The following is a 15,266-nucleotide window of genomic DNA, read 5'->3' as shown; positions in this document are numbered from 1 at the left end:
TATATATATATACATATACAAATCAAGAATTCAGAAGTGTTTTCTTGCTGCATAAAAACACTGATGTGGCTAAAACTGTAGGTGATGCTAAATCTAGATTTATGCTAACACATGCACCTTTCCATTAGTTAAATGATAGTTGTCGGATGACATTTGGTAGAACTAATTTCCTTTCCACTTTTGTTGTTCTGCTGCCATATCTGCATTACAGCACAGAGTGTACTATTCCTCTCAGTCTTGGTTCCAAAACTGACCTTAGTCCTTCCTGTGGGTCTCCCAAACTTTGCAGAACAGTTTTGTTTTTTTGGTCAATGGCTTCGCAGGTCAGTTCATCTTTTGGGACCCATCCCTGCCTTCTGGTTAAGGAATCCTTGCACACATACAGGATGACTCAACAGTGGGATGGATGTTCAGATACCAAAAAGGTGCTGGTAACTTGACAGGAACTTCCACATTCTTTGGAGGTATGTGTGCATGTAAATGTTTCATTGACTACTACCATGATTATGTCACGTGGAACTATTATTTACTTCAATTAAGTTCTGAAATAGAAACAAACAATCTCACATACTTTTCCTCATTCAGGTACTCAAAACAAAATAGACGTTTACACCATCACAGTGAATATTAGGGCTTCATGTTTGGTGAAAGCTTTGTTGTAGATAACTGCTGGAACTTTTTGCTGACCTTGCGTCTTGCAAAGTAGGACAATGTAATTTTGCTGCATTCAAAAGTACTGCAGTACTAAAAACAAAGCTTGCAGAATTATCAGTGTTAAAGGTATGTAGCAACAAGGACAAATTGTGGCCACTCTGTCACTGAGAGTATGTATATTATATGTACCATTTGTACCTTGTCACATCACTTTGGTCTTTGGATATACTGAATCCCATGCGTAGCCTGGCCTTTGGGTTGGGGGAATGGTGGGGGTTTTTCTATGTCAGGACTTCTTTGTGGGAGCTAAAGCTGCACCTTCTAAGCTCAAAAAAGTTTAAAAAAGAAAGTGAACTCTTATTTCTTTTTTTCAAGACTTAACATTTTACTGAGATGTTATAGATAGGCATGAGAGTGGCAGAAGCATAGAAATGCTTCTCAGACAACAGCCACGTTTGTTTAATTTTTTGGTCTCAACCTCAGTTTTAGAAAGCAGCTGTTTTTTTTTTCAGGACCTTCAAAGGAGAGAGGAGGGAAAAAATTAGAAGGTAATTGACTCAAACTAAACTTAGCTCAGCTACCAGTAACTGAAAGAGAGAGTATGTGTTATGTAACTGTCGATTACTACATCCACATGTAATACTTTGGAATGCCTGTTCACTGTGTGACTTAAAGAACTCAGAAGTCATAAAACGTTGTCACGTAGATGACAATTTGAATTACCACGTAGATGATAATTTGGTAGTAGCAAAGTGTTTATTCATGCTGAGCTTTCATCTTCATTACATAAGTAATACTAATGTAGAAATACTGCTCTGTTTTGAAGCAGGGTATGTTGAAATGTATGCATAGCACTCATCATTTTCTGAGTTGCAGCCTTTTCCCAATTGTTACGTAAGGCACGTGTCTATTCAGGGAAGAACAGATCCAGTTATTAAATATAAATATATCTCCAAAGGCCTCACTCGTGCTGTGATGTGTGGCCTTTAGGAGCAAAAAAAAGTGTGTAAGTCAGATGGAGCAGGTCAGTAGGCTTTACAACTGCCTGAGAATCATGATAAACCAAAGAATTCAAGACGGGATAGAATAAAACAAAATGTGAACGTCAGACTAAATTTGTCTGTGAGTATTTGAAATTTACCGGATCTTTATTCTTATTGCTACATTTTATTTTTGGAAATGCATCAGAAAAAAATGAATAAACTGGAATAAGAATTAGAACCAGTGTTATTTCTTAGTTTCCTTATTTAATGCTTAAAGAGGGGAGAAATAACATCGAGTTGAATCCCAGAAAAAGCATCCTGTGAGAGTTGTCATGGAAAGACAGTTCAACTAAAAATAGATGCCTTCTGTTGATTTGTGAGGAATACATGGTAAAGTAATGCAGAATTTCCCTTCAGGCTGGTTGCAAATAGGCGATCTTACTGAACGTGTGATTAGCAGAGCCTTTGGGAAGGGTCCTCAGCCCACTGTAAAATGAAGCAGCTCTTGAAACAGTTAAAACAGTTATTGAGGATTAGCTGCAGAATAGAATTCAGTGTTGATTGGATTTAGGTAGGATGCCCTGTGTCAGAATATGCAATCAAAACTCTTCCTGCTCTTCTCTAATCCCTGGTTCAGATGACAAAGGTTGTTTGGTGGAGTAGTGCACTTTGCTGTGTTGTGAGATCACTGTCTTCTGTGCCAAAAAAACAAAACAAAACAAAACAAACAGCATGGGGATCTCACTTCTTGCTTTTGTTTTGCTGTCAGGCCTGTGGAGTATGTTGTTGCTGTTAGTTGTGCAGGCTTTTCTATGTTTGGCAGCTGTTTTGTTTTTTGTCTTTTAAAAAGTCTGTGAAGGAGGTCAGCAAAAGTATTGAATTGGATTCTTCTGGAGGCACACGTGTTAATGTTTGTTGTTGCTTGTAGGAAGTTCTTGGGAATTGACTTCTGTAGATGTTAGAATTCTTGTAGTCTGAGATTAGCTTAAGGGTATGTATATGTTTTGCTCTTACTAAAGTATATTGCTCTTAAATACTACTTTTCTACAAAATGATTAATACACTCTGAAGTAGTAACAGATTAAACCGCACCTGGTAAATTAGGAAACTTTTTTTTTTTAACTTGTACCAAAGTCAAGTAGTATAATTTGTACAAACAGATGGTGTTGGGAAGCAAGGTCCTTGCTCATGTCTATATGCTAGACATTAACACATGGACACAAGTTTTTAATAGCAAAAATGGCAGGTTAGTAACATGGTTTATTTATCTCGTACTGTTTTCCCTGTCTTTATTGCCTTTCTTCCCTAATTTCTTTATTTTTCTAGAGATCTACTGTATGTGAGGACTTTCAAGACTCTTGTACAATTTGAATACATTGGGTTGATCCAGTGCCTGAAACTTTCATGATGAAGAGAGCTAGGCAGAAAGTTACGGTTGAAAATGCAGTTCCTCAAACATCACAGGAAAACAAAAAACAGAAAACTTGTTTATATGGGTCAGCCTTTAGTGAGTCTGACCCCCATGCCTCAATAGACTGGGGAAGCCTTCCACACCACGTCATTCTGCGCATTTTCCAGTTCCTACCCTTGGTAGATCGAGCCAGGGCATCGTCCGTCTGTCGAAGGTGGAATGAAGTTTTTCACATCCCAGATCTCTGGAGGAGATTTGAATTTGAACTCAGCCAGCCAGCTACTTCTTACTTAAAGTCTACCCATCCTGATCTAATTCAGCAGATTATCAAGAGGCACGCTGATCATCTGCAGTATGTCAGCTTCAAGGTAAAGTCTTGGGTGAATGGAGGCTTGTTTTGTCACATTGCTCTGCATGATGTATGCAGCTTCTCTGCCTACAGAGAATCAAATCGTATGTGTTGGTGGTCTCAAGTGTTATTCCTGTAAAGTGTTTTATTTAAAAAGACAGTTGCTGGAACAACTTGTTTTTCACACATACTCATTGTTTCTTTCTGGTTTCTACACTCTAGTTCCTACGAAGTAAGGGAAGAGCTAACATTATGTGATACTGCACTGAAGATTGAATTATGTTTTTCAGAATATATTGCGGAGTTTCTCTGCTCCAGTGTTGGTGGCAGTCTGAGAACTCAGCAGATTGTTGTGTGGATAAACATTCCTTACACATTGATGAATTGGAGGAAGTAAACTGAAGTCTTGTGTGTAATTTTGCAAAACTGTGAAGAACAACTTGAAATTTTAAAATTCACGTGAATAGGGGAGAAGATGTTATCCATGTATGTTCAGGTGCTTGATAAGTAAGGATGTAATGAAGTAACAGTAACCTTGATTTAAAGGAAGGTTATATTAGTAGTCTCAGGACTGCATAAACTTGGTCTTATTTGATTAGTTGGTGTGGGTTTACTAATAATTTATCTGAGAAGATCATAGTTGAAGTTGAATTTGCTTTGTTAACAGTTTATAGTCACTTGTTAGAGGAGATAGTCACATCTGTGAAGGAAAAGCAGAAGAAAGAACTGATGCTAAAACTTGGATACAAATCCAAAGCTGCTTTTTGTCAGCAGTGTTAGGAGTTTGATGTTTGGAGATCCGTGGATGATAAGTTATTGAATACCTCTTGCTTTTGCACATCAAGTAACAGATGATAGTGAACTGGCAACCTAATATCTGTTTCTGCAGCTTGTGCCCTTTTCCAGGCACTTAAAATTATGTCTCGCTTCTTCAGGTATTGAAACTGTCTGTCATCTTGGCTATTAAAAAGGAAGAACACGAGATGAAATGGTGATTTGTCCAAAGTTGGTCATTGATCTTACAGCTGAATGGGGAATCAGCTCGTTATTCGAGATGCGAAGCTTTCCCCATGCAGGCAAAATGGTTTAGTTTGCTGAGGATGACCAGATCTTCTCAACTTTTTTTCTGCTCTAAAAGTCTGGAAATTGTACTTAAAGTACATACGTACCATTGTTGATCATACTGGCACTAGTTAGCTATTTGGATAGGCTTGAATTTATTTGAAAAGTAAGCCTAGATCTGTGGGGTCTGTTCATATTGGAAAGAACTATCAATCATACTTGGAAATATTTTTTACTACTGACCTTCCTAAACTCTTTCTTGTCTTGAAATTTCTAATTATCGTTCCTTTCTTGTCTTTGTGGTAAATGAAGCCTGGTGTGGTGCAGCTTTGAGTGGTTGTGGACATTACAGTCTTGGCTATCAGTGATGCTATTTTCTGAAATATAGTAAAGAATAACTTGATGATATTTAAATTGCTTGTACAGGTTGATAGTAGTACTGAGTCAGCAGAAGCAGCCTGTAACATCCTTTCTCAGTTGGTGAACTGTTCTATCAAGACACTGGGTTTGATTTCCACAGCAAAACCAAGCTTCATGAATGTCTCTAAGGTATTCTCTTCTTTTTTTTTTTTAATAAAATACAACTTAGAAATCATATTTCAAGAAAAATTAATCTAAACAATGATGAGCATATATTCTTTACACAATAAAAGGGATACCTAAGAAGTAATTATTTTTGAAGTTTTTATGGTCGCAAAACCTGAAGTTTTGGTGAAGCTCCACCTGTCTTTCCTAAGACATTTTTTCCTCTTTCAATTCATCCAAACAGGCTCACTTTGCTTCAGCACTGACAGTAGTTTTTGTAAACTCCAAGTCATTGTCATCGATCAAGATAGATGACACACCACTTGATGATCCTTCTTTGAAGGTTCTTGTTGCTAACAACAGTGATACTTTAAAACTGCTTAAAATGAGCAGCTGTCCTCACGTGTCACCTGCTGGTGAGTAGTGAATATGCATGAAAAATACAGTAGAAAAGCAACATAAAACAATAGTTGAGACCTACTTTTGAAACAATTATTCATGTACTGTGTATAGACAGTTTATATAAATGTGCAGCCTTGTAAATTGAACTGATATTTTGTGGGATTGTACATGCGAAATCCCGGATGGATTTATTACTAACTGATGGGTTGAGGGATGTGAAAGCAGTTATTCATAACTGTTTTGCAAAATGCTGTGAGTTCAACTTACTGAGCAAAAAAAAAATAATGGTGCAAAGTTGTATTAATAAAAACAGAAGGAGTAAATGAATTTTAAAACAAGTAGTAAAAGAGCAAGAGTCTTTCAGTTTCTTAGTGTCCTCCTGTGTCCAGATCTAGTAGCCTGAACTTGCTCATTTAAGTATTGTTTGGCAAATGGCTGATTCCCATCTCTAGATGGGAAGCTCAAAGGACCTTTGAGTCCCTTCTCAATTACCTTTCTCCTGAAACCCTAGAGCAAGGTAAAGGGAATGCTGGTTTAGTCTTTTTCCTGTATTCAGTATCCAGCATCCACAAAAGGCAATTTAATCTGTGAACCTTGTTCCAGCAGATCAAGAGCAGTGTGTTATTTGTCTTAGCTCAGGGAAAGTTTTAGCTTAGCTGTTAAACTCGGCTGCTGACATTCATTTAAAAAGAGCTCAGATAAGTGCTGAAGGAATGAGCTCTGGGAAAGGCAACAGTAGCAAGTTCGGCTGGACCTTACCAGACCTTACTGATAACTATTTGTGGCCAAAACCCCATGAAATTATATTCTGAACTTCTATCATACTTCGTTGTGGTTTTTTTTTTAATAGGCATGAGCATTCAAATCAGTAGACATAGTACTTGCTTGAGCATTTCACCACTCTACTGTGCTTATGTTCACTTGTCATTTTACAGATCCGTTTCTTTTGTTTCTCAGGAGTTCTTTGTGTTGCTGACCAGTGCCATGGACTTAAGGAGCTGGCTTTGAACTACTATATACTAAGTGATGAGCTGTTGCTGGCTCTTTCAAGTGAAAAACATGTGGACCTTGAACACCTTCGCATAGATGTTGTGAGTGAAAATCCTGGACAGGTTGAATTTCACACTATTAAAAAGCAAAGCTGGGATGCTTTTGTTAAACACTCCCCCAAAGTCAACATTGTGATGTATTTTTTCCTATATGAAGAGGAATTTGATGCTTTCTTCAGAGAGGAAACCCCTGTTACGCACCTTTACTTTGGTCGTGCAGTAAGCAAAGCAATGCTAGGTCGTATTGGCCTGAATTGCCCAAGGTTAATTGAGTTGGTTGTGTGTGCTAATGGACTTCAACCTTTGGATGATGAACTTATTCAGATTGCTCAGCGCTGTAAGAACTTAACAGCAATGGGACTTGGGGAATGTGAAGTAACTTGCAGGGGTTTTATTGAATTTGTGAAGATGTGTGGAGGCAGGCTCACACAGCTTTCTATAATGGAGGAGGTACTGATTCCAGATAATGATTATAGCTTAGATCGACTTCATTTGGAAGTCTCCAAACACCTTGGAAGAATGTGGTTTCCTGATATGATGCCAACATGGTAAACACTCTTCATCTGTGGGTAAACAGGTAAAATCAGGGCGTTACTTTCTATGCAAATAAAGATTTTTAAAACAAAATGTGAAAGATTATTTTCATATTTGATTTTTTTTTTACCTTGAGAACCTCTAGTAGCGTAACAGTAAGATATTCAAGAATGTTAATGATATATGAAATAGAAAGTAGATTAAGTGTACTTAACACTGAAAATAGGTCTGGTTTACAGGTGCTTCATATTTCAGTCAACTTGAGCTTCTCTGAGCTCCAGTTTTAATGTTTCATTCAAATTGAAGATTTTTTTTTTTCTCATGTCTGTCCTTAAGTCTTTCTGCTGTAGTCAGAATAATAGAAATTTTTCTCCTTGGGTAAAGCTAACTTTATGGGAAGCTGGATATAACTTGGAGTTCATTAAGACTTTTATTTGTCGTGAAGTTTTACGCAACTGTTTCTCAAAACATTCTTGTTACACATGTAAAAGTTTGTACATAAAAAATACTTAAAACCAGCCCAGGTTATTCAAATATAATCTAGTTTAAACTCCTGATAGTATATTAAAATGTTGTTGGAAATGAGTTTCTACAACAACAAAAAAGACTTTCAGATTTTAAGTTGCACTTTAAGTCACTTTATCAGATTAGCTAAACTATAGAGACAGCATTGTACAGTATGTTGTTTTTCTATCTCATGCATTAAGTGGATGGAGAAGAGATTGCATTGAAGTTAACAAATTTAAAAGTAAATTGATTGCTTGGAAGAATGACAAAGCACTTCTGAGTTTGAGAGTTGATATCTTTGATTACAAAGGTTGACGTCTGAATGCTGTTCTGTGCTCTTTTTATTAAGAGATAAGAATCTCAGGAATGTGGCTAGTGGAAAAGAAGGATCAATGGAATGCAATTGTCTTTAATCGCTTTCTGAAGTCAAGGGTTTAGAGCATTTCAAAAAATCCCCAGTTAGAGGCTGAAATGACTTTCAGGAGTCTTGCTTGCCTTTCCTGTATAGAGCTGTGCTGTAAGCCCTGATTTCTAGAGTGTGTATTGCTGGAGGAGATGCTAAGACTTTTGGTTTGGGAGGGATTATAAGACTGTTTAATATTTGTTATTAATTGCTTTTTTGATGAAGATCTTTTCTTTACAGTGGAAAGGAATAGTGAGTTGATGTGAAGTAGAGTCTGTATTTTTGCGATAACATTTTTGCACAGTTTGTGAATTGAAATGTGTAGTATAGAAATTTTTCTGTAATTTTTTTCATGCTGCATTTCTATATTCCTATTTGTAATAAGTCTACATTTAATTTACTGGTGGTATTTGTCACATCTGATAAAATGTCAAATAGTTTCTTCTATGGTTATACTTTTCTACAGTTAAAAAAAAAAAATAATTAGAGGCTTAAACCTCTGTTGTTTTGATCAGACTTGTTCACAGTTACAAGCTAAAGGAATTCCAATAACGTATAATGCATGTCTAAATCAATAATGTATTATTGCTTGTTGCACAATTAAGAAAAGAAGCATCTGGCTCTGGTTACTAGCACTTACTACCCAAGCATTTGCTTCCGTAAGTCAGGGGATTGAAAAAAAGACTGAGGTATTTCCAAGCAGTTCTTGGTTTAAGATGTGTGATTTGCTTTAACTGTAAACATAATAAACTGATCTAATACCTGCACTGATCCTAGACTCTTATCTGTCTGTTGCACTGCTTATCTTCCCTTTGAGTTTTGTCACATTTCTAACATGACAAACCTAGAGAGGCAGTGGAATTGTAGGACTAATAGGGAATTAATTATCATCCTTTCACATTTGTGCCTCAGAGTAGAGTTTTAGATATGCTGACAAATCTTTTGGAGGGTTGAGTAGTTATAGAGTTCTTTATGTCCCTGTAGCCAACCTAATGGAATTAGTGAAGTACAAGGCACTAGTGGTTATGTACAGAAATGAAACACGAGGGGGGAACTTTAAAATGCTTATTTGAATATTGTGCCTTTCTCTGTTACTTTTCTGTGAAGCTGCTGATGTTGGATTGCTCCAGTTCCAAGCTTGAAAATGGACCAGTGTTTATTAGCAAGGTAAATCTTAATATGGTGACTTCTTTTGGTATATTTGTTCAGAATGATGTGAATAAGGAAGACCAACTGATAATATCAACCAAATTAATTCATTAGTCTTCGTGTGAACTACCAATTTACTGGTAGCACTAGATACGGTTAATGCTGAATTCCAGTTTTAATATTAGATTTCAGTATTGTGTTGGTGGTACGATACATGTATTATTTCTACCTTCTAAACATCCCTCTCTGCAGTGTGTAGTGCAAGGATGTTGAAGTAACTAAAAGCTTCCATGTCAAGTGCAGAATCTACACCTAAGGGACGAAGATGATTTGTAGGGTCACTCCAGAAAGTCCAAGTTTCAGCAAGAAGCTTGCAGCAGTGCTCCTTTTCTGCCACACGAGGGGGTAAGCTGATCGCCAGGTTTTTTGACTGACTCATTGACAAAGCTTATAATGAGTCATTGCTAACTTCCTGATTCTCTCACAAATGCAAATTCAAACAAAATCTCATTTTCTATTTTGGAGTCCCTCTTGCCAATCTATACAGGCATCAGTTGTGTATGACAGTTCTAAACAGAATCTTTGTCTTCTGGAATGTTCTAATAAATTTCCCTCTAATTTTTCTCAGTTTAGATGCCTTCAAAAACTGAAGTAATCTTCAGTAACTTTATTAGTTTTCCAAAATGCAGTAAAGTTTGTGAGCTAGCCTAAGATACAATATTCACAACTACTAATACTTAAAAATCAGTACCTCACTGGTACCTGGCAGAGATGTTGATGTTGGAGCCTTACAATATTAAGTAAGGCCCAAAATATTGCATCAGCAATCTATTGTTGGGCCTGCTGTGTACACTTCATTCTATTTCTAAAGTACATTTTCCTTCTTTCATTGAGAGAAACCATCCATGTGAGAACAAAAACAGCATTTGAATGCTGAGATGTATTTATTCAGAACTTATTACACTTCCGTTTCACTTTCTTCTCCCTTGCCCCCTTTCAAGATTGCTAGTAGGATCTGAGCGATCGCAGTTCTCAACGTGAATATGAGATATGATCCCAGGAAATACTCTTTGCATTGGCAACATTCTGCCAAGGACTTGTCCCTTAGAAATCCTACCACTGTATCTGATGGGATGGATGCACAGCAGTTTTACGCAGAAGCCTGGTTAAAAAGAAGAGGAAGGAAAAAAAAAATCAGATGATGTACATTTGTTCTCCTGTATTCTATTTGAAAAACTCTTGTCCTTTCCACTGAGATAGCAATTTTGGAAATGCAATAATATCAAAAATACTGTAAAAAGTTTAGGGAGCGGTTGGAGTTGCTGGCTTGTTAGGGAAGGGAAAACGAAGGGACAGGTGAGAATTCAAGCTTTTCTCTCTGCTAAAGCAAGAAGACATTATACAGGACTCAAGCTCCCTGTTTTTAATTTTTTCTCGTGTAATTTGTAGCCCAACCAATTTTTTTTTATTTTTTTTCTCCTTGTAGAGAGAAAATTAAAGAATAGTTCATAAAGGCAAGATCTTCCCTCATTGTCTTTAGGATTGAATGCTTATATTTGCATCCTAAGAAAGGAGCAGAAATTTCTGAACGTGGAGATACAGCAGCTGGAAATGTGCACTTTGCTGGTATACTCAACTACCTGTGGGGGAACGTATCCTACATGAACTTGAGTCAAAATGAACTGTTAAATAAAATAAATGAAAATAGCTATATACCTGATCCTCTGATTTGGACTCCATCATCAATGGCGTTTCCATTATGAAAAAATTTAATGGGTCCAGACAGCTCACCAGAAAAAGGAGCAAACACTGTTGCACCATCAGCACAGATGACATCCACGCCCTTGTGCTTCTCTCCTTTACCATTGCGTCTGAAAACAAATACATAATTAGAGAAGTCTCTGCCAGACCTAACATTATGCAGAGAGAGGTCGCTTAGCAAGTTCTGAAAACAGGTTAGTAGTACTAAGATGGTGCTGCCATGATTGACCGTGGCTGAAGAATCTGTAGAAATTCTGTTTTGGTAGGTAAGGTAATGTTATATAGTCTGTTAGATTTACAGCTTTGGGAATTGCGTGGGTGGAGACTTATTTCTCCCTAGCTTTGAAATAGAACTCTAGAGCTACAGAAGTACTGGTTGGAAGGTACCTGTGGAAGATGTTTAGCCCTACCTTCAGCTCGGGTTGTTCCCAACACCAGGTCAGGCACGGCTTTGTCTAACCCAACACCTCCAAGCATGGAGGTTTCATGAACAATGTTGGCAACCCATTCTTGTGCTGCATAACGTCTGTAGTGAGTGTTCCCTTATGTTCAACCTAAACTTTCAGAGCTTAAACAGAGTTCAACTCTATTCCAACAGAGCAATGATAAAACCCCACGTGTTCAAAGTACCTCGGAGCTCCAAAGTATCCACAGCCGTATTTATCGCAGCCTCTTATCTCGTTTGTAGGATTCCCAGAACATACTGTTGCCCAGTGAGTATCTTGTTGTGGGAATGGTGGTAAAACATCTATGAAATAAAGAAATGGGAAATAAAGGTAGTGTTTTTTTATTTAATGTATTTCACGTTTGCGACTTTCACTTTAATTAGGAAGGAACATGCTGGGATTGCATCTTGCATGTTCAGTTGATGTTTGATCCTCCGCAAAATTTGTCACCTGTTTGGAAATGTAATTGGAACAAATGCCTCAAACTACATCTTAATGCTTTGTAATTAGGGTGGGCTGATAGAAAGAACGTGCTTCCAAGAGGAAAAAAAAAAACACAGCAGGATTATCACAGTTATAAACCGGAGTGTAAGCTGAGGGGCAGGAAAGGATTTGTATTTTTCTTAATTTATGCCTACACTAATGGAATCAAAGTTCTTAAGTCCTTCTACATCATCACCAAAATCTTTAGGATGATTGTTTTCAAGTGCAAATTTAAAATCTGATCTAGTTAAGATGTAATATTGCAAACATTGCTAGTAGTTAAAAGGATCAAAAGAGACATCTGAGTGTTAATTGCTGGGACTTGATGCTTCTGTGCCATGGGAGGGCATTGAGGAGAAATAAAGCATGGTAAGCTAAAACGTGCTCCTTCCTTTCTATGGTTCTGTTATGCTATAATGCATGTCTTCTCTCTTAGATGTTGCTCTTGAGGAGACCCTATGATAGAGGAGACTCCTGTTGCTTGATATTACAGTAATTTGCAATTAAACATATTTTCATTCACGATAAAACTCAAATGTTTGTTGCTTGTTTTTTTACCAGGTCTGAGGAGATGAGTAGGATCAGACTGGTCACAGTTCTCAACATGAATGTGAGACACAATGCCAGGAAACACTTTTTGCATTGGCAGCATTCTTCCAAGTTGTTGCCCTTTCTGGATTTGGCCGTGGTATCTGATGGGATGAATGCAGACTAGTTTTACACAGTAACCTGGAAAAGATGGGAGAGGAAGGTCAAGAAATACCAGCTGCATCTGTTGAGGCAGAGTGCAAGAAATCTTCCTGCTGCTATTGGCTACAGTGGTGAAGCAGAAAAGGAGTCAAGGTACCAAGAATCCTGAAAGTACTCACATCCTTATAGAATAGAAGAAAAAGGAAAAGAGAAAGTGGGAAAATAGGGACTGGAAAATATCCTCTCAGCAAAACTGAGGACTTCAGATGCTTTGTTTTTACTCTTTTTTGACTTGGGGTTGTTTTTCTGCTATGCGTTTTTCAGCTCCCTCCTTTCCTTCTATCTAAGAAAAAGGCCATATCCTGCTGGAGCTTCTGGTATTTCTGAGCAGCAATGTAGTTGTGCTTCAGTATAAGAACTAGAGAAACTAAATCAGCAATCTGCTTGACTTGAAGAGGCACAGAAATATCTTACTCGGGTAAATAAGATTGCTTGTGCCTGCCTTGTGACATATGTGCTGTTATTGCTTACCTGACCCAGAGATTTGGACTCCATCATCAATGGCATTTCCGTTATGAAAGAATCGAATGGGTCCGGAGAGCTGGCCGCTGAAGGGAGCATACACTGTTGATCCATCACTGCAGATGACATCCACACCCTTGTGCTTTTCTCCTTTACCCTGTCTGAAGACATAATTAAGTCATTATGCAATCTGTCAGGCCTAATAGATAGATCACTCAGCACTATGTACAAAGCTTCTCTAAAAACGTAATCTTTTACATGGGAGAAGTTAGTGGTTTCAATTGTATTTTTATTGCAGAGTGTTTGTATTGGTATCATCCACTTTAAAGAGGGGCAGAATTTCAAACTCTAATGAATGTTTTTAATTCTCCCAAATTCATGGGACACCAGACCATCACAGTGAGCCTGTTCCACCCCAGCATGCATCTGTGCTGTGTCAAATAGAACTGTATGTTTGGTATTTTCTCACTTAGCAGTTCTTAATTTCTGTGCTGGAGATTGTAGAATCACAGAATATCCTGAGCTGGAAGGGCCTGGGGGTGTTTTTTAGGACACATAACCTTCTCTGTTGTAAGGTGCCTATGCAGAGGCAATGGTGTCTGCAGATCTTTAGCTTGTGTAAAGTAATTTGTAGGGCTTCCTGTAAGCTCTATTGATGATTGCTAGTTAAGTGTCTGGTCTAGAAGAACCAAAGATGAATTACACTAGTCCTTGGAATGCTTTCCACTGTTGTTCCTATTCAGCCTGCTAGTTTATATAGTGGTCTCTCTTCTTTACTCTTTATCCATACATTTGTTAGTCAAAATCACACTGATATCCTTCAGTGAGATTGCTATATAATGTCTCAAAGTGACTAAGAGGTAACATAGAGAAGCTCTCTTTCATTTGAAGTATAGCAGAAGTAGCAATGAACGATATATGAAAGGCACTACTGGTGATTTTGTGTATTGTTCTTAAATCTTGGAGAAAGAAGGCAAAATAGTAGTAAGCCTTTTAAAAAGTTGGTTAAATCTCATTCTTGCTTTGTGAACACTTGGTGTAGGAAAGCCACGATGCATTCCCTGCTCCAGATCCTCAATGCCCACCCTGTTACCTGCTGGCTCCGTAATTGCCACAGCCGTATCTGTCGCAGCCCCGGATTTTATTGAAAGGGTTCCCGCTGCATATCTGTGCCCAGTGCCTGCCCTGCTGCTGGGGAGGGTGCACCTCCCACTGCCTGGTGAAAACTGCCCGTGCAGAAGAGGAAAACAGGGAAAAAATAATAATGATAGGGTTGTGTTAGTGTTGTACAGCTGAAAGTGGTAAGCTGCAAAATGCAATGTTTAAGATAGAAGGCACGTGTTATGACTTCTGTCACAGAGGAGAGGTTTCCTCCTTAATTGCAGGCAAATGATGGTTTGTGGGCTTTCATAATGCCCTGAACTGCAGCTATAAGAAAATCAAACAACCTGTTATGCACATTTGACATATTGACATATATTGAAATATTGACATATTTGCATTCCTGGAAGCCTTGGGCCTTGATAAAGTACATACAGCAAAAGAAAGTAGAGCTGTAGACACAGATTTCTAACATTAGTTTCTGCTATAATACCAACTACTTCTTCTGTGAAACCAAAGCACTTCAGCATAGCTGTAAAAACACTACCATAGTTCATCATAAAAACAGATTTAAAGAGCTTAGCTTTACGTTGAAATTAATTTCAGTAATTAATTAGTGTCTGTCTACAGATTCAAGACAAACCACGCCAAGACAAACCAACTCACCAGTGGACACCAGGCTGAGCAGGGCGATCAGGCTGAGGGCTGGCATCTCGTGCCTTTGAGCGAGTCAAAGATGTCCTACAGTAGCTCTCTGTAGTATTTATGGGTTTTCCAAAGTGTGAGTCGGTTGGGTTGGCCAATCAGTCCTGAGCCAAGTGTAACAACTCCAAGCAGACAACGTTGCCATATTAGGCACTAAAGATGTCTGTACAATATAACGGTTTTTCAGAGCTGGTTGGGAAAGACAGGTAAAGTAACGGGTGTCTTAGCTCACATTAACAGATGGAAATGAACAATCCCACTTCTCAGGAAGCTTTGGTTGAACCATTTCTTAACACTTCTCCTTCCCCAAGCAAGGACACACTTAGGCCAAAAATGGTAGGGAACAAGAATATGATCCAGAGGATTCAGCTGGTGGGAGAAGATGGGTGAAACTCCATGTATTGTCTGTTGTGGGCACCAGTTTGTCTTTCTCTGCTAGTTCCAGTACCTCCTCCCCAGCTATGTGTGCCCATTATGGCTTTCTAACAGCACAGCAGAGAACACACGACGGTGTAATGTTTGTTTTAGTA

At 38.1% G+C, this 15,266-nt stretch overlaps 2 protein-coding genes across 3 annotated transcripts; one reads left to right on the top strand and one right to left on the bottom strand.

The window, feature by feature from the left end:
- Nucleotides 1-86: 86 nt before the first annotated feature.
- FBXL21P lies at nucleotides 87-8,650 on the top strand. 2 transcript variants are annotated; one of them, XM_019620447.2, is made up of 6 exons: nucleotides 87-464; nucleotides 1,167-1,202; nucleotides 2,964-3,416; nucleotides 4,886-5,008; nucleotides 5,229-5,400; nucleotides 6,344-8,650. In XM_019620447.2, the coding sequence occupies exons 3-6, from the start codon at nucleotides 3,042-3,044 to the stop codon at nucleotides 6,985-6,987; spliced, it is 1,314 nt and encodes a 437-aa protein (XP_019475992.1). In that variant the 5' UTR covers nucleotides 87-464; nucleotides 1,167-1,202; nucleotides 2,964-3,041; the 3' UTR covers nucleotides 6,988-8,650. The 2 variants fall into 2 exon arrangements, with proteins under 2 accessions (XP_019475992.1, XP_010717380.1); XM_010719078.3 differs by lacking the exon at nucleotides 1,167-1,202 and having other exon boundaries at nucleotides 88-464.
- Nucleotides 8,651-9,936: 1,286 nt separating this feature from the next.
- On the bottom strand, nucleotides 9,937-14,805 carry LECT2 (leukocyte cell derived chemotaxin 2). The gene is made up of 7 exons (XM_003210432.3): nucleotides 14,698-14,805; nucleotides 14,024-14,156; nucleotides 12,940-13,091; nucleotides 12,277-12,447; nucleotides 11,420-11,537; nucleotides 10,745-10,899; nucleotides 9,937-10,190 (listed from the first exon to the last, which is right to left on the bottom strand). Exons 1-7 carry the CDS (start codon nucleotides 14,741-14,743, stop codon nucleotides 10,000-10,002), a joined length of 966 nt encoding a protein of 321 aa, XP_003210480.1. The 5' UTR covers nucleotides 14,744-14,805; the 3' UTR covers nucleotides 9,937-9,999.
- Nucleotides 14,806-15,266: the final 461 nt, after the last annotated feature.

The sequence above is a fragment of the Meleagris gallopavo genome, chromosome 15 (genome assembly GCF_000146605.3).
Source record: "Meleagris gallopavo isolate NT-WF06-2002-E0010 breed Aviagen turkey brand Nicholas breeding stock chromosome 15, Turkey_5.1, whole genome shotgun sequence".
NCBI lineage: Eukaryota > Metazoa > Chordata > Aves > Galliformes > Phasianidae > Meleagris > Meleagris gallopavo.
Note: the sequence above shows the minus strand (reverse complement) of the source record. Positions and strands in the feature narration are given on the sequence as shown.